Source organism: Dermacentor variabilis, chromosome 11 (assembly GCF_050947875.1).
Source record: "Dermacentor variabilis isolate Ectoservices chromosome 11, ASM5094787v1, whole genome shotgun sequence".
In the NCBI taxonomy this organism is placed as follows: domain Eukaryota; kingdom Metazoa; phylum Arthropoda; class Arachnida; order Ixodida; family Ixodidae; genus Dermacentor; species Dermacentor variabilis.
The window spans coordinates 11,388,522-11,412,918 of record NC_134578.1 but is presented as its reverse complement, the minus strand read 5'-3'; the positions used below and the strand labels follow the sequence as shown (position 1 = coordinate 11,412,918).

Here is a 24,397-nt window from a genome sequence, read left to right as displayed (position 1 = left end):
AAAAACGTCAGCGGTGCGCGCGCGTCGCTGGCTATGCGCGCGCCGCGCGCGGCGGCGGCGGTGCCGGAGGAATCCGTCGCCATCCGGCGGCGGCCAACGCCTCCAGCCAGCAGAAGCTGCTCCTCCTCCTCTCCACCCATGACTGGCTCCCCCCTGCGCCGTGGCGAGCCGTGCTGAAGGATTTGTGAACCCCGGACGGCGGCCTCCTCCCTCGCCGCTTGCCCAACGCTCACTGATATCGACCGACAACGGCGGCCTGACGGGTGCTGTTTACTGTGCCGGCTTCGTATTGATCGCTTCGCATCGGACGCCGACGCCGTCCCCGATACAGTCATGGTAAGTGTGGATCGGCATCTCAATCCTAGCTATTCCCGAGGTAGAAAACCTAAGTTCACTGCCGTGAAATGTGCCGAGCGTTGCTGCCGCCGCGTTCAACCACCCGCCCCGGCATTTTTCTTTCTTTCCCGCGCCGGCGGCTGCTGCGTCGTTCGTGGGCGCTTCTCCCGCCGCCTCCCTAGGACTATCAACTCACGCGGCGAGCATTGTACTGCCCAGACGCGCTATTTTGGCCGGCGTCGCTCCGTGTCAAACGCGCTCGCGACTCGCCGGCGTTTTCGAGGTTGTTTATTTCGCGGCTCCGTTCTGTAATAGGCGTTCGTGTCTAAAAACTGTCGGACAGCTTGACTTGGAAATAGGCCCTTGTCTGTGTTTCAGTTGTTTATCCCTCGAGCTGCACCCACTAAGCGTGTGGCCTTCCGAAATTATCCTTCGGTGCTTCGCTTAAAAAGCGGCGCGTTGCATTGCGGACTGCCGGAGTGTTTTCCTCGCTATTTTGCGAATGCGCCCGCACTGCGGCCCTCCGCCGCGTTGGAAGGGCGGGAAAGGCGCGACCCACTCAAATTCCGACGCTCCTGCGCTTGCCGCCAACTGTAAAACGAAGAGAAATATCGAGCGACGCCGGCAGCGTCGTTACACGTAGCCTTCGCGTCTTAGTGACACACGCGGTTGTACTTTGTTCTCAAAGCACAATGGACTTGCACCTGTTCACGTGCATTGAGGGGCCTCGTGTTTTTCCTTTGTCATCGCCTGGAGGGATCGACCGGCGTCCGCCTCGCGTGGCTTAGCATTTGCGCTTCGGAACTTGTGTGTAGTGTGTAATACGTAGCGCGCACTTTGGCTTTTGCCACGCCAGCGGTTCGTACTGCGGTGGTTATAGCCGATAGCTCCTTGCTTTCTACGCATGTGATACGTCAACCTGCAGGCGCTTTGTTTACGCGCCTTGCACAAACATCCGCAGCTGGCTCTCTAGTAATTATGGATGCGTCGTCTGACCGCGCATCGCACCATATTGTGAAATGCGGTGTGCTAAGGAATCGGAACAGGAATTTAGACAAAAGCTGTTCCGACGCACCTGTAGCTTAAATTCGAAGCAATACATTATTTTTGCTACCCTTTCCTAGCGCCTCGTGGTGAGGTGCTTAAGTGCTTTTGCCCCTATCGCAGGCGGTGCAAGTTGGTCGTGACTCGGCAGAATTCAGAACATAGTGGTAGAGGCAGCTAGTGCGAAATTTGTACCGCGCAAGGAGATAATTTCCGGCTTTTGGTGTTCAATAGTACCTTTTGGGTACATGATTGCCCGTCGATTTCGCTTAAATAGGATAAAGAATATCGGGCTTAAAACGTAGAACTTTGCAAGATGCTTCGATTGTCTTAATTGCGTGCATTGGTGTGCACCGCTGCTATATGTTATGACAGGTGGCTCACGTGTGGGCTTTCCCTTAGGCCTCACATGTTCGATGTAAACTTGCAGATGTTATGCTGACTCCCTTAAAATATTTTTTCTTGCCCTCTGCCTTGCTCCATAGCTGTAGGGAAGCCCGAGTAAACTTGTTTCACTCATGGCCGGTTTCTTGAATTTGACGCGGAATTTTTTTTTCGACGTTTGGGCGTCAGATACATTATAAAGTACGGGTAGTCTGCACCTGGCACGATCTGTAACGCGTAGAAGGAAAGTCGTTTGCTTCGACGTGCTTAATATGCAGGGCGCACGTCACCATATAAGACGCGTTTGTTTGCTGTAACATTCCGTGTGCGGAATGCGGTCACTGCAGCTTCAGCCATGCTGCGTAGTTAAACCTATTCGAAGCAGCTGCGCTGTTTTTCCAAAGCTTAACGTTGGGCGGCTATTAAGCCGTACGCCATGGCAAAAGACTTATAACAGTTAATGACCGTTGCTTTCGAAAATCACGCTATCCTTTTTTTTGTCTCTACTAGTATGCTTTTTGCAGAGCATTCTCCGCTCAGCCGGTGTCGGCGGTTCAAAATAGCTTGTTGCTTGCAGGGCGTGTTTTGTACCGGTTCGCGGTACTTTCTTTACAACGGCGCAAAAATACGCAGATGTGTGTGTCGTCCCCTACGCCGCCTATTTTCGCCTCGTTGATGTGAACGTGCCGCGAAGAGATGCCAGTAGTGCTTCGGTAAACATTTAGTTAGCCGCGTTTAGATGCTCGTGGCGATATTAGCCCGATTGTCTTTTTTGCGAATTGTCAAGATACAGAAGTAGGCCGACACCGCGGTTTGCACCGACTTATCGGTTTATCGGCCATTTGCCTCCCCCTCGAACAACACTCCCGGAGCAAAAACAAGCAGTGCAGTCACACGCGCATTTAGTGGGCCGGATGATCTTGAACCCAGTTTCTACGCTTGCTCGGTTGAGTCTCCCTGTAGCATGGTAATTTCTGATCTTGTGCGCCTCTGTTGTACGAATCAGCTCAGGCCCATCTTAAGGTAAAACTAAATTGAGAAATTGTTCAGCTGTGTTTATTATTCGGCATTAGCTTTTAGCTTGTCCGGAAACCTCGTATTTAGCGATTTGCCGGGGTGCTGTGGATGGCATGATGCTGATGAGTTTGTGGCCACTGAGCTCTGTCACGGGTGGCTCAACATTGGTGTCCTAGCCAGATAAGAACACCGGCACCGTTGGCAACTGTTTCTGGCCGTCGAGCATAGTTTAAGGCGAGCTTTTGTGGTGTCTGCGCCTCCGAAGCAGCGACTGCGCTCCGCGTCCGGGGCTTGCGGCATGGTGGTGCCCTCTTTTGGAGGGGGGAGACATCTTTGCCCGACGAAGGATCGAGTGATCCGCCGTCTCCCGCTCGCCACCCCCCTGCACAAAGCGGCTTGTACTTGGTAGCATAACGGTAGCAAAGTTGGTAGCGACGTCTCGTGGCGCCTTGTTCAACTACAAATTGTTTTAATATTTTATTTCGTGCGTTTTCTGTAGACGGAAAATCTTGATAGGTGTACGTTTATATCGTTACCAACGCATTACTCCTGCAGTTACGTAGATGTGGTGTAGTCACTACACTGCTAACTTTGTCTGGAAGGGGAGAGCAGGACGGACCCGATTTTTGTTAATCACTACCATTTAAAGCCCACAGGCTTATGGTGAAGTCGAGGAAAACATAGCGGTAATTAGCTGTGGTTGAAGTTGAAATGTAGAAAATAATTAAGAAAAGGGAACATGAGTGGACGAAAACATTACCTGCCGTCGGTTGCAGCCGAACCCACAACCTTCGAATTGGGCGTGCATTGCACCACCATTTGTGCTACGACTCTCAATGCGGTCAATATCTTTTGCGTGTTCTAGATCTAGCCCTGGGTGCGTTAGGTTAGTCAGCGCCACTCATAGCGCGCGCGTCTAACACTTTCAGGGCTAGAACTTCTTCTAGTTCACATAATCACCCATGATAGCGGCTGTAGTAGCAGAATTAGTAGTAACAAGGCACGCGTAATGCGAATGTTGTGTGTTCGGCTCCCGTGGGCGGAAACTCGCGTTTTCGTCCACTCGTTTTCGCTTCTGCACATTTCAACCGCGGCATATTTACCCCCTACGCTTTCCTTGGCTTGGTTGCCTGTTGGCGTTGCTGTAGTGAAAAGCTGAGAGTCACGAGGTGTCGCTTGCGTGCACGTCCCCGGGAGCGTGAACCGCTCAGCAGTCGAGATGGGCCAGAGACGGCGTTGTAGAAGAAAACAAACTGAAGAAATTGATATGACGAAATCCATTGCAGCATAGCTAGCGGTAGAAGCCATCGTTTCGATGAAAGAAAAGGGAAATTTATACAAAAATGCTAGCATAAAAGCGTGTGTAGAGTAACTCGGCCAGGTCATCACCCCGTTTCAAAGGGGATGCCAATAAATAAGTGATCACCGCTAATCTGCGAACGCCAGTACGTTTACGGACGAGCTAAAGTTCTGCAATGCCCTGAAAGGCACTCTTACAGTGGGAAGAGGCCTGGTAAACAAGAAATTATGCAGGTTTGAGACAGGTGGCGTCACATCGCAATGACGTCATCGTTGACGGCGTCTGGTCAGTTCTGGGTAATTTTCTTGTCGGTAATGAGGATCACCGAGGGGGAAAAAAAATTTGCAAGCAACGCGATTGAAGCGAGAACGCATAGGCCCAGCGTGTAATGACACGTCAGTCAGAGCGCGCGCCGCACGGTTTAGCGGTTCGCATCGCCGGAACGAGGCTTGGAACAGTGGTGACGCGCGACGCAGCGGTTCTACTACGTGGTGGAACTGTGAGGACGCTCATACTAACGGCGGACTAGGAGTGTAGTGCGTACGCGGAATGTTTTTTTTTTTCGTGCCTGTTTTATTTGGCTAGGACATAGTTGATTTGCCCGCCCTACGCAAAAGGCCCAGCCTCATTTCATCATCCCGCGCCGCGGGCAGAGGGCTGCGGCAGCGCAGCGAACAAGCGCGCATCGATTGAAAACTGCCTGGGACCGAAATGGTTTTCAGCCAATACGCTGCGTCTCGCATGTCACGTGCTGGGCCGATACTGCGCGTCAGAAAGCGAGGGGAATGGCTTTACGAAGAATTCGCTCGCCAAGGCTGGCTGTGGGACGTAATGCTGTCTGTTTCTTCTTCCTCCATGGATAAACCGCATTGTGTATTGGAGGAGCCACAGACTGAACTTTGCACGTTTTGAAATTTTCACTACATCACAGCGGCCCAAATAGGAAAATGATTTTAACACCGTGACTTCATTGGCGCACCGCTTCTGGAGTTTCAGTGCGAAATAAAACAAAGCATAGGAATTCCAACTTTAATGTTCTAATAAACTATTACCTCCTAATAAGCTCAAATAGTTTTAAAGGAGTATCAGTCTCGACTGATATAGTGTTTCTTAGTGTGAATAAATGCCAATGAAAATATGAACTGCAGTAAAGGCATACATTGGATCAACTTAAATGCTACATTACCATTAATAATTACTGCTAGGTTTGCGCTAAACTGTTCAGCCTGGGTTGAGTCAGATTAATGCTCGAGTGAAGATGTCACTCGCTAACTATGTTGTAAGCGAGGACAATGACCTCAAGGCAGGAGTACCGCCGCCAACGGGAAAGGAACATATTACGTCATACTTCCTCTTCGAGATGTCACCCTAGGTGCGCTGGTGGGATCTTGAAGGCCATGTAGTACGACGTAATATCTCCCGTTCGTTATAAATGGTGTCCATCCTGCGACCGCTTCTCGGAGTAACAGCGGATCTTACTGGCAACATAATGTCCTTGCCGACTATGCGCCAGAAGCAATTGTAGAAACAAAAACATGGCCACCGTGTTTTTGGAGACCAGCTATTCGTGCTAGAAAGAATTTAGTAACGGTGCATTGGAAAAAGTGTAGCTTGGCCGATTTTGTAGGATTTCGCTAAAACAATCGGGCCAGTGCTCTCAGTTTTTATTTTTATTGGCATCCTTATTGAAACGGGTAATAGACCCCTAGCCTGTTTGATTTAATCAGGTTTTACGTCACCGCCTAGCCTTTTGTCTATCTGACTTCAGCCTTCAATGGCGCCATCTTGTTGACTTGGGAACCAAAGCACACAGTGATACCCGCCGGAGCATGGCCTCCGGGACCGGCGGCACACCAGCATATGAGGCCGTGTATGTCGCAGGAGATACTAGATATTAGACCGTTTTAGTTTAGCGTACGCTATACGCTGTAGTGTAGCGTAGCTAAGCAGCTCACGTTTGTTTTAGTTGACCAGAGATCTTTGGATCTCAGAGGCCATATGTCGTCGTTGCAGCTATTTCCCGACTGAGCGATAGGTGGCGCTGACATCTCGAAATTCTTCTCGAATTTCATCTCGAATACAGCAAAGCGGACTCGGCTTCAACCTATCATTTTTCAAACAAGGAAAATTGATTGAACAGTCATTACCTGGGCTGATGTACACGGATGATATTGTATTAATGGCTGACAATGCAGAAGATCTGCAGGAATTAATGGACATATGTGGTACAGAAGGAGACGGATTAGGCTTGAAGTTTAGCAAAGAAAAATCAGCAGTCATGATTTTTAATGACATTTGCGGCGAGCATAAGATACAGGAGGCCACGCTGGAGATAGTCGATAAATACAAGTACCTTGGGGTGTGGATAAATAATGGCATTGAGTATCTGACAGAGTACGAAAAATATCTGACGACTAAAGGTAACAGAAGTGCAGCGATTATGAAGAGTAGGGCACTGTGGAACTACAATAGGTACGAGGTAGTACGAGGGATATGGAAGGGGGTAATGGTACCAGGCCTGACTTTTGCCAATGCAGTTCTATGTATTGGAACAGAGACCCGGCAACAGTTGGAAATTAGGCAACGTGGTGTGGGTAGGCTCGCTCTGGGAGCACATGGCAAGACACCAAATCTTGGAGTGCAGGGGGATTTGGGATGGTCTTCTTTCGAGGGCAGAGAGGCTAATAGCAAGATAGCATTTGAGGAGCGATTGAGAAAAACGGGTGAAATTCGGTGGGCTAGGAAGGTTTTCAGTTACTTATGCACGAGGAATGTTGACACGAGGTGGAGGAAGCGAACTAGGAAATTGACAAGCAAATACTTGGGCAGTAGCGGGAGGACAAGTAAGGAATCATCTGTCAAGAAAAAGGTTAAGGAGACAGCGGGGTATGTGGAGTACAGAGATGCAAACCAAATCGGCATTGGAGACATACAGGACGTTTAAGCAAGAAATAGCCAAAGAAAATATTTACGATAACTCTAAGGGAAGCTCATTGTTTGAAGCCAGGACAGGTGTACTGCGGACTAAAACGTACCGAGCCAGATACCAGATGATTTGGTGTGCGAGGCGTGTGGAGAGGAGGAGGAAACGGCTGAACACCTGATACTTGCTTGTAAACAGCTTCACCCTGCAGTTGAATCAAACTGGGAACTATTCAAAGCTTTGGGTTTTAAAGACAGTGAAAGTAGAATAGACTTTGAACAGGTAGAAATAACTAAACAGAGACTATCTGATTGGTGGATAATATCAACGCAAAAGTAAAGGAGTAAATACATAGGTATACATGCATATAGAACCATTAAAGGCTAGGTGGCGCGCGCCGCCGCCGCCCGATTGAAAGGGTTGAGCCTCAATCATCCATCCATCCATCTTTCGTTAGGCTTCGACTCGTTCGAAACGAGAAGCGATCTCGAAAATACCACTAGGTTATCTGTACTCTCGTCGAAGCTGCCTGCGATTAAGCGAAAGCAGTTTACTATTTGCTGCGAACGAAGTGCATTTTACAAAAGCAACGCTAAATTCAATTCGAAGCGGGTAGCCGGGACCGCCGCCATGTTTTCCGCAAACCACGCTAACTCGTTTGCATTGCGTACACCCGCTATACCCGCTGTTTCGTTTAGCGCTCAGCGCATGTGCAGTGACGACCCGCTATTTTTTTAGCGTACGCAATACTAAAACTGTCATTAGTCCCTAGGTTGCGGAGGAAATGCGAGACCCCTTCAGGCGTGGTGTTGTTTGCAACTAGTAATTTGCAACGCCCGTGTCCCGTGCATTGGGGGCACGTTGATCATCAGGTGGTCAAAATTAATCCGGAGTCCCCCACTACGGCGTGCCTCATGATCAGATGATTTTAGCACATAAAACCATAGAAAAGCAAAGAAATATGCCATGAACGGTAATTTTTTGTCGTCACCTGTAGCCTTAGCGCCATCTGACAATTAGAAGCGTTTCCTGCGAGCCATGTGTGTGTCACCTCATTTATATACATGGACCCAACAGACAATGAAGCTTGGGAAAGCGTCTGTGAATAACTTTTCATTTTAACTGAAACACAGAAACATTTCTGCGTTTGTCTTTGCCCTATGATTTCCCTGGCCTCATTAGATATTGGCTCCATGTGTTTGCGATAGAAATCGAGTCTCTAGGCTCCCTTTGTTCTGCTTGCTCTTGCACCTTGTAGTCTTACGAGCGGAAGCCGCAGACACGCATCTTCGTTGGTGGCCTGGGCGACAACATGGCCAAGGATGACCTGGAGCGCGAGTTCGGCAAGTACGGCCGGCTCAACCAGGTCTGGGTGGCGCAAAACCCTCCGGGCTTCGCCTTCCTCGAGTTCGACGACGACCGGGACGCGGACGAGGCCATCCGCAACATGAACGGCGTCGTCCTCAACGGGTCCAGGCTGCGCGTGGAGTACTCCCGCGAGCGGGGCGGATCGCGAGGATTCCGCGGAGGACCCCGTGGAGGCGGAGGAGGAGGTGGCGGCGGATACCGGGGTGGACCCCCGCGCCCGTCCCCAGGCGGCGGCGGCGGAGGCTACCGGTCCGGCCCACCACGCGGAGGCGGAGGCTACGGCGGCGGCGGTGGTGGCGGCAGGCGCGGACCGGGCTACGACTCGTGGGGCCACGACGACCGCTACGGTGGTGCCGGCGACGATGGCTGCCAGGACTATGGCACCGGCTCCAGCCCGCGGTACCGTAGCCGATCTCCCTTGGGAGCACAGAGGTATTCTGTTCGAGGAGGGATCTGATCGCGCGGAGGTGTGTGCAGCGCGCGCCAGTCTTAAAAGGCGGATGAACTGCCCCTTCTAGAACTTCTAGAAACAGAACAGCCGTAAAAAAGCCCGACCGCGGGCTAGACGAGGCTATCCGAGGGCTCGCTAGGGTGGTAACGGTAATCTGAGGCCGGTCAGGCCCCCTTTCTAGGCGTCTTAACACCGTCGTCTAGGACCTTCCTTACCTCAACTTAGGCACCGCGGTCCAGAACCATCGCGAACTGTACCCGAGCGTTCGCGACGGCGTGGTGCCTGCGCGCCAGTGTTAACAAGACGGGGGCGGATGAACCGTCCGATTCGTCTAGACCATTCCTCCGGCGACCCCGAGAATCGCCACTGGCCGAGTGAACTGTGCCGCGAACGCTCAGTACACAAGTTGCCCGCCTTAACAGCGCCGAAGCCCGAGTTGCTCTCAGCGGCATTGTGTTACCCAGGGGCTTACGATCTACCCGCCTCGCCTTCTATACGCTCGCTTTATCGGTCAGCCCTAATGGCGACACTCGCCGAGTGCCAGACGAACTTTCTTCGTGCTTAACGCCAACGAAGCCCCTGGCGGGGTCAGCAACCAGTAGACCCGGTCCAAACGTCATCGTCACCTCTGTGGTTCCGAGACATCATAGCCTTGGTCCAGGAGCAAGCGACTGTCCTTGGAAGAACGTGACACACCGACGCCATTTTGTCGGCCACCACCGCATCCCGAGCTTCGGCCGCGGCGGTCGCATTACGATGGGGACGAAAAAAAAAAACTCGTACTGAGATCCCGGTGTGCGTTAGCGTGCAGACTGGTCGTAAATTGATTCGATTCGCAGCCCTTCATTGCAATGTCGAGTTACAGACCGGATGCAATAAAATGAGTAGCCAGTGTGTAGCGTTCAGTAAACTTTCGGTACGTGAAACTGCGCGATCATTAATTGCTAGAGCCGAGCTTATGGTAACCGACGCATTCGCTTGTACTACCACTCTGCAGCACCTTTAGCTGTAACATTGTCGTTTGGAAAGCAGTGGTCGTCCATGCTTCCACGTTCAGGTCAGGGGCGGCGCCACCACCAGACTCCGCTGTGAACGAACTCTGCTCGCAAAAGAAAAAATGGGGGGGATGGGGGCACAAAAGTGGGGTGGCCTGTATGCATGATCAGACGTTTTCTTCGCCCTAAAACCCGGCGTCGCCGGCAACGCCACGATCTTTGCGTCACAACGGTGCCTTCTCTCTCCACTCTGCAGCGGCTACAATTGAGGCGCTGACGCAGTCGACACTCGGCCGGCCCGGGTCGACTCGCATCTTCTACTACTTCGCACGGCCGTCCCTTCCTGTGTGGCCGCCGCTGAATTGGCCGGCCTAGAGAGAGCGAGAGTGCTTGTGCTACGCGAGTGCTCTCACAAACAGCGTTTTATTTTATTTTTTTCAATTTTTTTTTGTGGAGCCCGTCTATGGGTATGACGGGCTCGCCACACGGCGTCACGACAATAAAAGCCAAAAACACATTTTTCTTCACTCGGGGTGGTGACCTCGGGCCCTCCCGCCACCCGTTGACTTGGTCTCGCATTCACTGGCCTCCTAGCACGAGCTTGAGGAACTCCTCGCGCGTCTTGGGGTCCTCCCGGAACACGCCCAGCATGCAGCTCGTGATGGTCTTGCTCGACACTTTCTGCACGCCACGCATCACCATGCACATGTGCCTGCGAAGTTGAGAGAAGACTTCAGGTTGGGCCTCCCTCTGAGCCGGGAAAGCGTTTAGCATAGCTCCGAGAATGCGTGCAAGAAACGTAGCTCGGGCGTAGTCGGGGTTGGAATGCCCAAATTCGTGTATTAGAGTGCAGGAATCTGAATTGTAACTAAGGCTGCAGCAGCAATGTGACGCCTCGCAGTGTTTGTGGACAGAGTTGGCTGCCAGGGAACGAATACAAATATTTGCAACGGGACGAGTTGTGTATGAATGCGGCAGCAAGAATCCAGAAGCGACTTGGACAACGCCGTGGAATGTCAAGATATTCATCAGGCAAGACCTGCAGGAAACGTGCATCTTCGGAGAGGCTGGCATTCAAAGCCGATTGGGCGACAGTTTAAATAAACCGGGCAGCGGCCGAGGAGCAGAGTTTGGTGTACCGAGGCTAGTTTTAATGAAGAGGGGGAGACTAGGAATGGGGACCAAAATGCTAGACAGTTACGAAGCCCGATTAGTTTAAACAGTTGCTGTCGCCATCTTTCAAAGGGCATGCCAACAAAGCGGTCGGGTAAGTACTTGGTTCAGGAAGAGTTGCGCTCGGGGGGAACGTAAAGAGCAAGAGCGGACGTGGATATCTGAAAACGCCGAGTTTTGAACACAGTCTGTTGGCTGCCGGAGGATTTTTACTGGGCTTCGTACGTACAAGTTTCGCATGGTTAACGGTCGGTCAGCATTTCCTAGCTGGCGTTGATGGCCACTTTCGAATTGACTTGCAACCTCGCCGCATGTGAACGTAGCGACTCGTCGCCTGTAGCATCCGCGAGGGCGGCACGAGCCATGTTCACTGTGCTTGCATACGGTCTAAGCCCGGTTGCTAGGCCCGGTAAGCTCGGAAGGCATTTAGCGCGGCTGTCGTCCGAAAACAAACTGAAGGTACGTGCTAAGCCTGGTGAGACGCACATGCGCTCCGTGGGACGACGATTGCCTCCAAGGATGCAGGAAACCAAACTCGAAAGGTATGAATTCAGTGCATGTGTCGTGCGCCTTACGAGCCAGCGAGACCGGTTGCGCATGTGAAATAGAAGTCTGTGGTTGGGTTCAGCTGGCGCGTCTTAGGCGACTTGAAGCCTAGTGCGCGCAGGACAGCGAGAAAGCGTGGTCAACGTGCAATGTGAAGGAATGCAGAAGTAACTCAGTTTAGCCGATCCTGCGTAAGAAGCCTGTTCACCTCCCGTTACGAAGTTCGTATTTCCAGACTATTATGGAGAATTGAACAATAGTCTGTAGGCGCATAGCGACAGTGCTTTGTAATCGGGAACGGCAGGGGCACTTCCATAAAGAAAACGTGCAGGCGGCTATACGGTGGCGCTAGTTGGAGCGGCTGGCTATTGCGCCGCATAAACTTTGGTCTTAACCGTAAACTTTTATGAAGTGTGTAAATCATGGAGGAAGGAAACTGAGCAGAGGCCATCCCCCTTCGCGCGCTTGGAGAAAAGTGTGGAGGAATTGACATACGGTCTTTTTTTGCCGATTTTTTAATTATTTGCCGTAGCGGCCACGCCTTTCGGGCCACAATGGCGGCTTTTTTTATTTGTTTCTGTGCGCTCGCACGTGTTGCTGCGTAAGTTTCGTACCGCGGTAAAGGCGCCGTGCGCGCAGGTTTGCGTTGGTGTTCGTGTTTTGTTGCGCTGCGTTATCTGGACCGTGCTCTCCCCGGGGGTTGCAGTGGCCAGGTGAGACGGGAGGAGCTAAAGTTCGTGGAATGCACGCGCATGCAACGCTGTACGCAATGTACCGCGCCACGGCAATGGCTATGGACGAAGGTATATCCGCGGGAAATTTTGCCCCTTTTCGCGAAATCTTGCTAACGTGCTAACGATTGCTTAGTATTGCTGCGGAGCGCGCGGGTCCGAGCAGCATGGTTGCGCGCAGCGCGGTGTGGTTTCGCGAGAAATGTAAACAAGGGAAGAGAGCTGGCCCGATAGGCGGAGCAACACCAACTGCCGGCTTCACTTTAGCTTCTTAGAGTGACGTCAGGGCCTCTCCTTAGTTTCCTTCCTCCGCGGTGTAAATGCTGGTTTCATCCTTTTGATAAGTTACGCTTTGCGAAAGTTATTACCTTTGGCTCCTACGTCGCTGAGCAGGCGGTATGCAATTTGCGCACCCGCCCCGCCCTGTTGACCGATGACGAACGCTAGATACTTGCGCATTCTCGCCCCTGTATGGCATACTTTCCAAGAACGCTAAATAAATGGTTTAACAATACGTCGTTTTTGAAAAAAAGCTGCATGAACTAAAACCGGGTTGTGTAGGCTGCCACTTCGTACTCGAAAACAGCGTCCATTGCACAGTTTGTTTCTGCACTGCTTTCAAAAGTTCGTCGTTTTAAATCTTGTGAATCTGCAATACTTTGTAGTATACGGGAAATGGTGACGCGATAACAGCTGCTAGTTGCGAAATATTGCGTTAAAGAATGTCGCCTTGCACAAAGCCACAAGAGGGGTTTCTTGCAGTGCAAATTTTCCCACTGTTGCCATTCGTATCGTCAAGAGTTTTTTCTAGTTCGAGATATTTATGGCTGGTTGTACATGTGTACGAAGCTTCACTGGAATAGAATGAATACTTTCCGAGAAAAGATGCACCGAATTTGACTAATTCATAAAAACGTGCAATTTGAGAAAAAAAATTGAAGGTTTGTGTTCGAATATAGCTTATGGGTGCTCAAAATGCTCCAGGAGAATATATATCGCTGCTGACTTTCCTGACGTCTCCAAATCCCTTATTGTTCCTTTTTGTTCGTCGTCCTTGCTCTCGGCAGTCGTAGAATTCTGCCCTGTCAACACGCTCTTTGTCCATCCTGTCGAGGGCAATATTACAAAACAGACCTGGAACGATTCCAAGGGCCTCCAGAACAGCTTTTCGTGCAGAATTACCGTCATTGCAGTAGGCTCCAGCATTGTTAGTTGCCGTCTTCAATGTGTAAGCACTGACGAAGTTTTCTTGGGGCAGCGGCACCAAATGAGTTGTTTGAGCGACTCATTGGTGTTCTGTATTCGTCCATGAGTACATTTGCTCAGAAAACTGATTCTTTGAAAGTTCTCTTTCCGCTCCATTTCCTGGATGATCGTACCATCTTCTGGGCAAGTAATAGGTTTGAAAAACAGGCGACCACGCAGTGGCGTAGCTAAGTCGTCTGGCACCCGGGACCCATAGGTCTTCTCTCACCCCCCCCCCCCCCCCCTTTGGGTGTAGTCGAGGAAAGCGAGGATATCGACAATTTCCGGGTGTCTTCATACACCCCCCCCCCCTCCTTGCTACGCCACTGCGACCATGTAAGCAAAAGCAAGAGTTTGACGTAATATAGCTCTTTTCTACAAAGGATTGTTATGCCAAGCTCTTGCTTCGAGTTAACAAATTCGATTTCACCCTGTCATCTGCTAGCCGCGTGGTTAGCTCGGATGGTAGAGCGGCTACACCAGAAAGACTGTGGTCCCGGGTTCGAGCCCCGGACAAGAACGAATTTTTTCATCAGCTGTGATGCTTTCCTTGCGAGGAAACCGTATGGGATTCCTTTGTGGCAATCGCTACGATTGGGTCGATGTTTCATTTGGTTTTAATATGATTTTCCAGTACAAGTAATTTACTTACCACACACGCACACAGAAAAAAAAAAAAGCGCCATAAGGAAGAAAACAGATAACGATAAACAGACTCGTGCCTGCCTCCGCCCGCCACGGCGCGCGCCACACTTCGGCGCGACACTTGAACCGCTTTGAGCGGTCGCTCGAGGTCGCGCTTCCACAGGTTTGCACCTCTCAGTGCGGTCGATTTTTATGTGCCGAAATTGCAAATTCGATTCTTTTGGGGGTTTACCCTACTGTACACCTTCCCCCCCTCCCCTTAAGCGACGTCGGGATTCGTGTACGACCCTTTGCGTAAGTGCGGTACCAGCCAGTGGCAAAGTCCGAGTACTCTAGAAAGACTATTTCGCTAGCCTGACGTGGAGCGTTATACCTCAGGCGGTTTAAACAGCGACTTTGAGTGGGTGCGAGTATGAGTGAATGCGGATGAGTGGTACGAACAGTGCAAGTGTCAACGGAACAGGTTATGAACGCGAGTGAGTATAACTTGGCGTGATTATACAACGTCAGTGAGTGCCGATCCTGCTAAATATTGGCGAGTGAGTATCCGCGTACGCTGCTGTCCTTTATGCCCGTGGTCAACGTATAAGAACTTTACTACCTTATTCATTATACCGGTGGCGCACACCCACTTCTGATCGCGATCGGGGTCGATCCGGATCATATTTCTTGATTGCGATGAGCAGTGGTCGCTGCTATAGTAGGATACAACTTTAAACCAAGGTACACGGACTTCACGGGGTTGTTACTCCGCCCTCCAATCACGGAAGCAAACGGAAACGTCGTCGTGCGACCATTTCAAAATGGCGTCGTATACTTGATACCTCCGGAGCGTCTGCTGTTCTTGAAGTCTTCATCATCTGAAGCGATGAGGTGTGCAACAGACACGGACAAAGTGTATGGAGCCGAGCTCTTCACTCTTCAAAAGTCGGCGGCACAGTTCGTTTCACTGCTGATCCCGTTTTACTTGTGAAACTTCACTGCCGACTGAAGTGAAACGTGACAATAAATAGTTGCAGCGAAGCATGCGTTTTATTTCACTTCAATAAAGAATTAGGTTTTCGCCGTTCCTCTTTAATAGACGAGTGAAAACGTACAAAATTACGCACTTATAATTTTATTGTTATGGTTACGGCCTTATTTAGGTAACTGGGAAAGCTTGAAGTACGAACTATTTGCAGCCTAGCGGACGAACAGTGGCTGGCGGTTATGAGGGCGTGAGCGGGGCTTCACTGCAGACTTTTGAGTTGTATCCGACTGTACACGGTGCAACGATCCGGATCTAGTTGTCGTTTGCTGATCGTGAACTTTTAACTGCATAACGCTTCGACTACAAATTTAGGTTTGCTAAATATGGTTAAATTTGGACAATGTTTGAATGTTACAGCTTACTTTTACTGATAAACAGCTTTTTAAACGTTTGAGCTGCCTTTTTTTTCTTTAACAGAATAATTGCGCTAGAGGGCGCAGACGTCAGCCTGTGATTAGGCATCATTAGTGTGCATCGATGTCGTCCGCCGGGCGATGAGGACATCGAGGCACCCTACATGCGAATCCGCAAGATGGCGATCGCAAATGACCGTGTAGCAACACTCGATCAGAATCTGCCCCGATCGCGATCAGAAGTGTACGTGTACTGGTTAGATATACCTACGAGCTCAACTGTGGCACAGTGTAAGGAGGGCGATGCACCTAGCAATCATGAGTCGGAACACCTATGTAAGCAACGGAAATAGTGTAAGTGTACCAATTGACGTAAAAGCAAACGATTAAAAAAAAGATGGCTGTGGCTTAGCTAAGGTTAAGCCCAGGATTCGAAGCATACTAGCCTTTATTTTAGTTGTTGAACCACTGTTTAGCCTGGTGAACTGCTGTTGCTTGGCTATATTTGGTTCGGCTAGACGAAGAAACAACTCATGCGTTACTCTGCTTCGCCTTCAAGAGTGGAACGCGACAGCGTTCCCGTCGACCCGCCAAGGGGTGTAAGACAATGGGCTACGGCGCGGCGACTACGCGCCCCGCATTGGACGCGGTGAGCGTCGAGCAACGCAGCTTTCGGCGCGGCAACGAAATGTGCGCCTGAGCAAGCGACGCACGCCTGAGCCTGAGAAACAGCTCGTTTCTAAGGCAACACCGCATTCACTAGAGGCGCTTTTGTACCGCTTTGAAGCATCGTACCCACACTCCGGAGACCCTGGTTCGATTCCCACCCAGCCCATCTTGCAAGAGTTGAGCCAAAGCCACCTAGAAACAAGCGCAGCTGCTTATATACCGCCGCGACGCCGCGAGCGACGGCGCGAGTTGGAGCCCCGTTTCTCCTCTGTCGTGATGTCACGGTGTCACGTGGTCAGCCTTGAAGGCGACACCGCCGCGCCTGAGGAGCTGGGTTGAGCTCTAGTAATATGCTTCGCATAATAACAATTAGTAAAAGTGCAGTCAGCATTCTTATAATGAGCGCACAAAGATAACGGTGCAAGCAAGCCTACCTTAAACACATAATCTGTTGCAAAATACACATCAATCGGAGAGTAAGCTTGCTAAGACAGTCAAACGGCCAGAAAAAAAAGAAATATAAAGCAAATATATGTCAATCCAAAGTAAAAAAGCGAGTCCGCAATATGAAAGATAACCAGCTAGTGTGTACCAAACATTTTTGCGTTTTAGGTCACCCGCAGGACTCGCGAATTGCATTCTCTGTCGCAACTCGCCAGTCATCCGCCGTATGGCGCGCGGATAGCGATCCGGGGACATGTACGGGCACAGAGCACACTTCGAAAGAGCTGATCACTCGGTGCTGCCGAGTACGACAGACTACCAGGCGTGAAGCTGCAATCGTGTGCACTTACGTTGCTTGTATCACCACTCCCACACCGGTGGGACCGACTGCTTCCGTTACTGCCATCGCAATTTGTTTGGTTAGCCGCTCTTGCACTGTGAGAAGAAAAGAACAAATGGTTTTAACCGCAGCCTACAATGTGAGCCTTGACACATCTTCAAAGCAGCTACAACGTACCTTGGAGCCTCCTGCTGAACACTTCCACAATCCTGCAAAAAAATAAAAGACAACGGTGAAGGTGGATAACGAACAGTGGTGCTTGGTATTCTAGAAGGATGGTAAAGCGGGCTGGTTGGGAGCGATCGACTGTAAGCCGAGCGCGCTAGCACTAAACACATGACGATCGTTTGTTGATGGCCCGTCTTGTGGTCTTTAATTCTTGCACGACTTAACACAGGACAATAGTTAATGGCTCGACCTGTGGGTTTTAATTCTTGCTCGTATTCGTCAGTTATCGCGTGCTGCTGACAATGGGTACTGGACCGGGGGGTGGGGGAGAGAAAAAGCGGAACGCCCCCACAAGGTTGTCCCTTCTTTAACATACTCGTAGTAATTAAGCACTGGTTATGCAATAGCCCGGCGTGAAAGAGGTTAGTACCTACGGGCATAACGAAAAGTGCGTCAAGTCGAATTGAATTCTGGGGCTTTACGCGCCAAAACGACGATACGATACGATTATGAGGCATGCCGTAGTGGCCACTCCGGAATAATTGGGACCACCAGGGGTTCTTTAACGTGCACCCAATGCACGGTACAAGGGTGTTTTTTTATTTTTTCGCCCCCACTGAATTACGGCTACCGCGGCCGGGATTTGGTCCTGCGGCTACAGCCCCCGATTAGGAGCGCAACGCCGAAGCCACCACGGCGGCTTCGCGTGAAGTTCCCGAAGAATGCTAATCGCGCAAAATCTAAGCGCCGCTCACCTGGCCAGCTTGCTGAGGCCCAGCACCTTTTTGTTGGGCAGGTACCCGATGGACACCTTTCCGATGAAGGGCACTAAGTGGTGCTCGCATAGCGAAAACATCTCGATGTCTTTGACGATGACCATTTCGTCGTGGTCCTCCAGGAACACGGCGTCGTTGACTACATCTGCGAAGCACGCGAGGGTTTTTGTTTCTTGTAGTAAGCTCTGGGTAACAACCTAATACAGCTGACTACCGACGAATCGTGTGCGTTTGTGAGCATGCGTTTGCAATCTGTGTGTAAATTTGCACACATCGAACTTTAGTGAAGCCAGGTAAGCTTGCCGAATACGCACAAAAAAAAAATGAAGGGTCTTGCTTTTACTCGCATAGTAGCGCACCGTGGTAAGAACAAGAAAAGTAAGCAACAGATCGTTGACGACGCCACCTCCTAACTGCCGAAGCCACTTTCTGGGACACAATAGCTACTGTGCTGTGCGGCGACAGTATGCAGCGACAGTGACCGACTGTGATTGTATGTCTATGCTCCTTTCTTTCTTTATCTCTACTTTGTTATCACTTTACCTCCCCCTCCCCTCTTAGCAAACTCCCTAGTAAACCGGATCTTCCCCTCTGGTTAACATCCCTGCCCTTCCTGTCTCTCTCTCTCTCTCTCTCTGGGACACAAGTTCTGGAAGAACACGGCTGTTCGGATGACTCTAGTTAGCTTTGCTGATCGTTGTTACGTCTCATTCGAACGACATGGCAATTTATATTGGTGACATTTGCATTCGCACGATGGCGTCGTTATCATTTAGGTTGAGGCAAGATCAGCTCAGGTTTCAGTTGTCTTTACCATAGATAATGTGTCATCTTTCCGGACGCGCGTTCGTGCGTGTCGCCGACCTTTCGTCCCTTGCCTCGCCTGACCACAAGGGGACGCTACTAGATGCGCAGGCACCACTGGCCTCCTTGAAGCCCTTGTGGGTTCAGCGAGAGCAGGGGAAAAGTAAACATGTCCGCAATAGAGATTAGTAAGAGACGATTGGTGGAAGAAAAGTAGGGAAACGGCAAAAAACGAAGACGTACAAAATCAAAGTTCGCGATAGGGGGTCAGAAAATTTGGTTGTGGGAGTTCATAGTGTTTCTTTTTTCTTTCTGTTTTTCTGTTTTAACCTAGATAGTACATTAAGCAGTATAATAGCAAGAGCTTGGTGGCGCAACCCACCGCCCCGTTCCAAAGGGGACGCTCGTAACATCCATCCACATGAGATGCCTGACTGGTCTCTCCTTCGCCGCTGCTGGGAGAGACCGTTCAGGAACTCCCCCCCACCCTTCCACGCACACACACGTGAACTGTATTTGTAGTGGCTTAGGGCTGCGAGTTTTTTCCTCATAAACCTTGTATTAAGGTTAATCGGTACCTTTAACCGTAATCGGGAAACACACCAAGTAGCGCAAACCAAACTTTTATTGCAACACATTTTTAATCCTTTGGGCTTTTTTTTTCTGTGTAGCCAAAATATAGGCGGTGGTGCTGACGTCACCTGCATGAACTGAGCCAATTTTGATTTCTGCCTGAATAATGAGGTGGCCTGCATGTTCAAGTTCTTTCTTTCCTTTTTCAATTCCTTCTTGGACATATGCAAGAGGGGTATGCAAGGCCTTTTTCATGAGCAAATGCACGGAGGCAAGTCCGGGTTTACAATGACTCGCTACGAGCCACCAGGCTGAGCCCGTCCTCTAGTAAGCATCCCTCAAGCGCCTTTCTGCTTCGTATGCGAATGCTACTGGAAATGTGGTACGGTGATTTTCTCTTGCAGACATGACAAAGGAGGAGACGTTGGCGCATGAATGCGGCGCCTGCCGTTGCTTGTCTCGTGAAGATTTAGGGTTTTGAACATGCGCTACTGTGCATACTTTATACCTACAGGGTGTTTCAGCGAACACTTTCAAAAATCTTTAAAAGTTGCCTGCGGCAGATATCACAATTCTAGTTCGTGAGCTGGTCTACTCGAAGCGGCGGACAATGCGTGCACAAAAAATTGAGATGCAAAATCGACTAATTAATAAAAATTCACTAACTAAATTTCTAACTAATTTCATTATGGCCCATATTGCAATGTACAAATTCTAGCCGTGGCATTCGCAAGGCGGACCCACTTGGAACGAATTTTCAAGACGACACCAGTTTCTAGATATAAATTCCCGAACTTTGCGGAGAAATGCATTGGCGTTTCGGTTAATTTGTTAACAAAACGTCATTTCATGCTCTGAAGCACACAGGTAACTGGTAATTTTGTAGTTTACTGTGAAGTGGTTCCTTTTGTATTACGTTGTTTTACCCGTGAAGTTGCTTTTTGAATTTAAATCAGCAGTATTACACTGTTGTAGTCTATTGTAATCTTGATATAATCCTTGTATGCCATGTATATGGGGAGGAAGGGGGGGGGGGGGGGGCTCGGGCACTCTCAAGTGAATTGATTTTCACCTTTTGCCCGAGCATGCCCGCATTGTAATGATGAAACTAAACAGGACTTGAACCCATTTGAAAAATCCTTGCGGTAGAACGCTCTCTAGAGGGCGTTCCACCAACACCTTCCATTGTATAACTGAAAATTCCTGTCGCCTGGTGAGGACCGTGAGACAGGCAAGCGCCCTTTATACACCGATAAAGGTGTTAAATTTTTAGTATGTGAGAGGCGGCATAGTATATAAGCCAGACAGTACGCATCAGCGAAATATATCGGTTCTTTTCAATATCGGTTACATTTTATCCGCTATTTGGTTACGCGCGCCGCTTGACGGCAGCGAGGTCTCATGAGTAGCTGCAGCCACGGTGGTGATTAACTCGCAGCAATCTCTGTTCACGCGGCCGACGTCGGCACTGTACTATGCGCATAATTCACGGACAACGTCTTTGCATTCCCGTGGCTCCTAAGCGAATAAAAGAGCACGTCCCTCGCTAATGCGCGCTGAGCCATGCATCCTCCCCCCACGGATGGGACCGGAGACCCGGATTATACGCCACGCAAGACTACAAAGAAAGAAAAAAAAGTCGGTGGGAGTTACGGGGTGTTATAAAAATCCTATCGCGCGCAGTATATATATCCTCTTGGCCATGACTTCCATCCTGCCCACGCTGGAGACGGTTGCACTTTCGGGTCGCTCGCCTTTCTTTTTCAGTCGGTGCGACCTGAATGACTTCCGGCTGAACGTGGCCATCGATCGTATAGTCGTCGTCCTGCCAGCGGTAGCGCGCAAGTCAAGGAGGAAAGAGTCGCGGCTGAAACGCTTTCTTTTTCCCTTTTTTTTTTCTTCTCGCAGTTCACGGATGGAGGAATGCCGGTGACTGGGCCCACGTCGCAGCTCTTTCGTTTCTCGGCTGTTGCCTGGCAACTGTTAAGGCAGCATCGTCCCTGCGCACCCGCTCTCTCTTTCCTCTTTCCCCTTTTCTTTCCTCCTTTTCTCTCGAGCCGTTGGGAACACCTGCTGCGCCAGACGGTCACCATGAGCTCAACATCTTGAGGGGGCAGCGCGAAAAAACGACGACAGAAGGCAGGGACACACAGGACAGCGCTGAACTCACAACTAACTTTATTTGAAGGCATACATACACTTAAGTACACAACCCATAGCCACGTGCTCTCCCATCCATGGCGTCATATCAGTGCGCAGGCAAAAAAACAAAAACACGCGAAACCATTTAATCTAATACTACGTTGTGGAGCTGCTTAAAAATTCAAATTCACTATCATGCAAATTTATCGATGGCATGCTTACACAGCGCGACCCTTTTTTTCTGATATAGAAGGCCTCAATAATCTCCCTCGTAGTCTGATTTTTGTGCGTGAAAAGTATTGTGGTGTCTTTATATATTGGAGTGCACCCATGCTCAGAGCAATGCCGCGCGACATGCGAGTAGGCATTACCCGTTAGTGAGCGCCTATGTTCAGACAATCTAATATTGAGGCAACGACCTGTTTGACCGATATATGCGTGACCGCAGGAAAATGGAAGTTCGTACACAACTCCCATTCTACAGCGCACAAACGGGGACAAATGCTTAACAGTACAGCCTTTCCCAGCATGAGTGGAGGCAGCCTGGGCCAATTTCCTATCGATCTTACCACAAATTTTGATCAACTTGTTAGGGGCAGAAAAAACAACCTTTATATCAAATCTGCCTGCTACATTCCTGAGATTATGGGATAGTTTATGCACATATGGAATTACAACCAGTTTTTTCTTCTTGTCAGCAGGCTCTGGATTATTTATTCTTGAGGGTGCTCCTAATTTCACACGTTTAACCAGTTTCTGTACTGTCATGCGGATAGCATCCTCTCGAAAACCTGCCGCTCTCAAACGCTCCAGTTGTGTTAAGAAACTCTTAGACGTCTTGTGAAAACACGATTTCGAAAGTGCGGAAAATAAAACCGAAAACGCAATGCCGTTTTTTACAACCTTGGAATGTGCGGAGTGAAAATTTAAAATTGGTTTTTCTGACCTTGGGCAATACATCCAGCACACATGCGTATCAGTTAAGTTGAGCCTCGTATCTAAAAATTGTAATTCGTTCTTATCCGGCACTTCATGTGTTCTTATGCTGATTTCCTGCGTTCATGTGTTCTTGCTGATTATGCGATGCTGATTTTCCTGCGGTCACGCATATATCGGTCAAACAGGTCGTTGCCTCAATATTAGATTGTCTGAACATAGGCGCTCACTAACGGGTAATGCCTACTCGCATGTCGCGCGGCATTGCTCTGAGCATGGGTGCACTCCAATATATAAAGACACCACAATACTTTTCACGCACAAAAATCAGACTACGAGGGAGATTATTGAGGCCTTCTATATCAGAAAAAAAGGGTCGCGCTGTGTAAGCATGCCATCGATAAATTTGCATGATAGTGAATTTGAATTTTTAAGCAGCTCCATAACGTAGTATTAGATTAAATGGTTTCGCGTGTTTTTGTTTTTTTGCCTGCGCACTGATATGACGCCATGGATGGGAGAGCACGTGGCTATGGGTTGTGTACTTAAGTGTATGTATGCCTTCGAATAAAGTTAGTTGTGAGTTCAGCGCTGTCCTGTGTGTTCCTGCCTTCTGTCGTCGTTTTTTCGCGCTGCCCCCTCAAGATGTTCAACCAGTACCAACTCGCCCAAATGTCGATCCTTCTACACCATGAGCTCGCCTCGGTGATTCCTTTTTTTTTTTTTTCGGGTCGTTCGAAAAGAGTTGGCGCGTGCGGCACTTTTGCAACACTCCACATCGTGGGTCACGGGAGGACCTCGCGCCTTATTTAAATGCTTATCTATACTTTCACTAGCGACAGCTTGTGCAACTCGATAAACTTTTACGCAGCCTCAGAGGCGCACAGTCGACCGTCTGACCGTCTCGGAGGTCGTGAAATTCGCCGTCAACTTTGGACGGCGCCACCGCGTCCCACCAGATTACCGCTCACTGTTTCCCGACTCCTCTTTCACATTCCTCTGCAGAAACGCCGTCTGCATGGTCCACTGACCATGTGTCATCTGCGGCCTTTTCTTCTTGTAATGGTACTCTGTCTTTTTGTTTTATATACCCTTTTCACGTCAATCCCGTGGGCGCCGCCATATTTGATCACGTGGTGACGCGTCCATTGCTTGCCATCGTAGACGGCTTCTAGGTTGACGACACGAAACCTTGGCCACAGCTTCAAAGGACATGTAAGCGCTTTCGGTGCGAATTACGTTTTATCCAGACAGCGCTTACAGCGCATACGGTGCTTGTACTAAAAGCGGAGCTAAATATTCCATGTCATCCAAACGTTCCACTTCTGAATTAAATCGGGATCAGCGCGCTTTGCTTTTCATTCTTTATTCCGCGAAGACTTTGAAACAGCGGTAGCTGACTCGGTAACGTTTCTTAGTGCATTCAATATCTAATTCTTTATTTTCTGCCTAATCGCGCGCAAGGACTTGGAACGTGGATGTTCTGTACTTTGTAGTAGCTTTTAGCGAAGACGTATTATCGCTAGTCACTATTCGCTTATTATCCCTCGTGGACCGTCCAGAAACGTGCAGCTTCGAACATTGGTGTGTAGTTGGCGGTGTATAGTATATAGCCGCAGCGAATTTTCGGCGCATTGATTAAAGCGTGCGCCCGTTATCTTATTGTTGATACGTTGGCGATACAGTGGACGTAAGTTTGCGTGTGAGTTGGGGTGCATGTATTTAGACAAAGTGCCAGATACTTAGCTATGACAGGAATCGGCGCCACTCCCTTTGTCATTGTTTAACGAGCGACATTCACTCTTGCCGACGTTCCGGGGCTGAAGTACTTTCTTTGGAGGTTAGCGATGCAACGCCGGCGGAATAGCGAAATGCCGGCGACACAGGCAGTTGTTCTCTATATATAGATAGCGGTCTGTGAATTTGGCGACGCACATTCAATCCATGCCTTTAAGATGCTAGTCACTATCTTTGCAGCCAAGCACTGCACACGTCTTCCATCTA

General features: G+C 49.7%; 2 protein-coding genes across 6 annotated transcripts in view; one reads left to right on the top strand and one right to left on the bottom strand.

The window, feature by feature from the left end:
• Nucleotides 1-176: 176 nt before the first annotated feature.
• On the top strand, nt 177-10,376 carry LOC142563821 (cold-inducible RNA-binding protein B-like). 3 transcript variants are annotated; one of them, XM_075674465.1, is made up of 3 exons: nt 177-336; nt 8,284-8,804; nt 10,075-10,376. In XM_075674465.1, the coding sequence occupies exons 1-3, from the start codon at nt 334-336 to the stop codon at nt 10,085-10,087; spliced, it is 537 nt and encodes a 178-aa protein (XP_075530580.1). In that variant the 5' UTR covers nt 177-333; the 3' UTR covers nt 10,088-10,376. The 3 variants fall into 3 exon arrangements, with proteins under 3 accessions (XP_075530580.1, XP_075530581.1, XP_075530579.1); XM_075674466.1 differs by having other exon boundaries at nt 178-336; nt 8,263-8,771; XM_075674464.1 differs by having other exon boundaries at nt 178-336; nt 8,263-8,804.
• Nucleotides 10,223-24,397, bottom strand: part of Pu (GTP cyclohydrolase punch) — a 35,248-nt gene continuing 21,073 nt past the window's right edge. For all 3 annotated transcript variants that reach the window (XM_075674460.1, XM_075674463.1, XM_075674461.1), the window contains exons 3-6: nt 17,918-18,083; nt 17,172-17,203; nt 17,005-17,089; nt 10,223-10,530 (exon numbers count right to left, since the gene is read on the bottom strand). In XM_075674460.1, the coding sequence (XP_075530575.1) occupies nt 10,398-10,530; nt 17,005-17,089; nt 17,172-17,203; nt 17,918-18,083 (416 nt within the window). In that variant the 3' untranslated portion in view covers nt 10,223-10,397. The remainder of the gene's footprint in view (nt 10,531-17,004; nt 17,090-17,171; nt 17,204-17,917; nt 18,084-24,397) is intronic.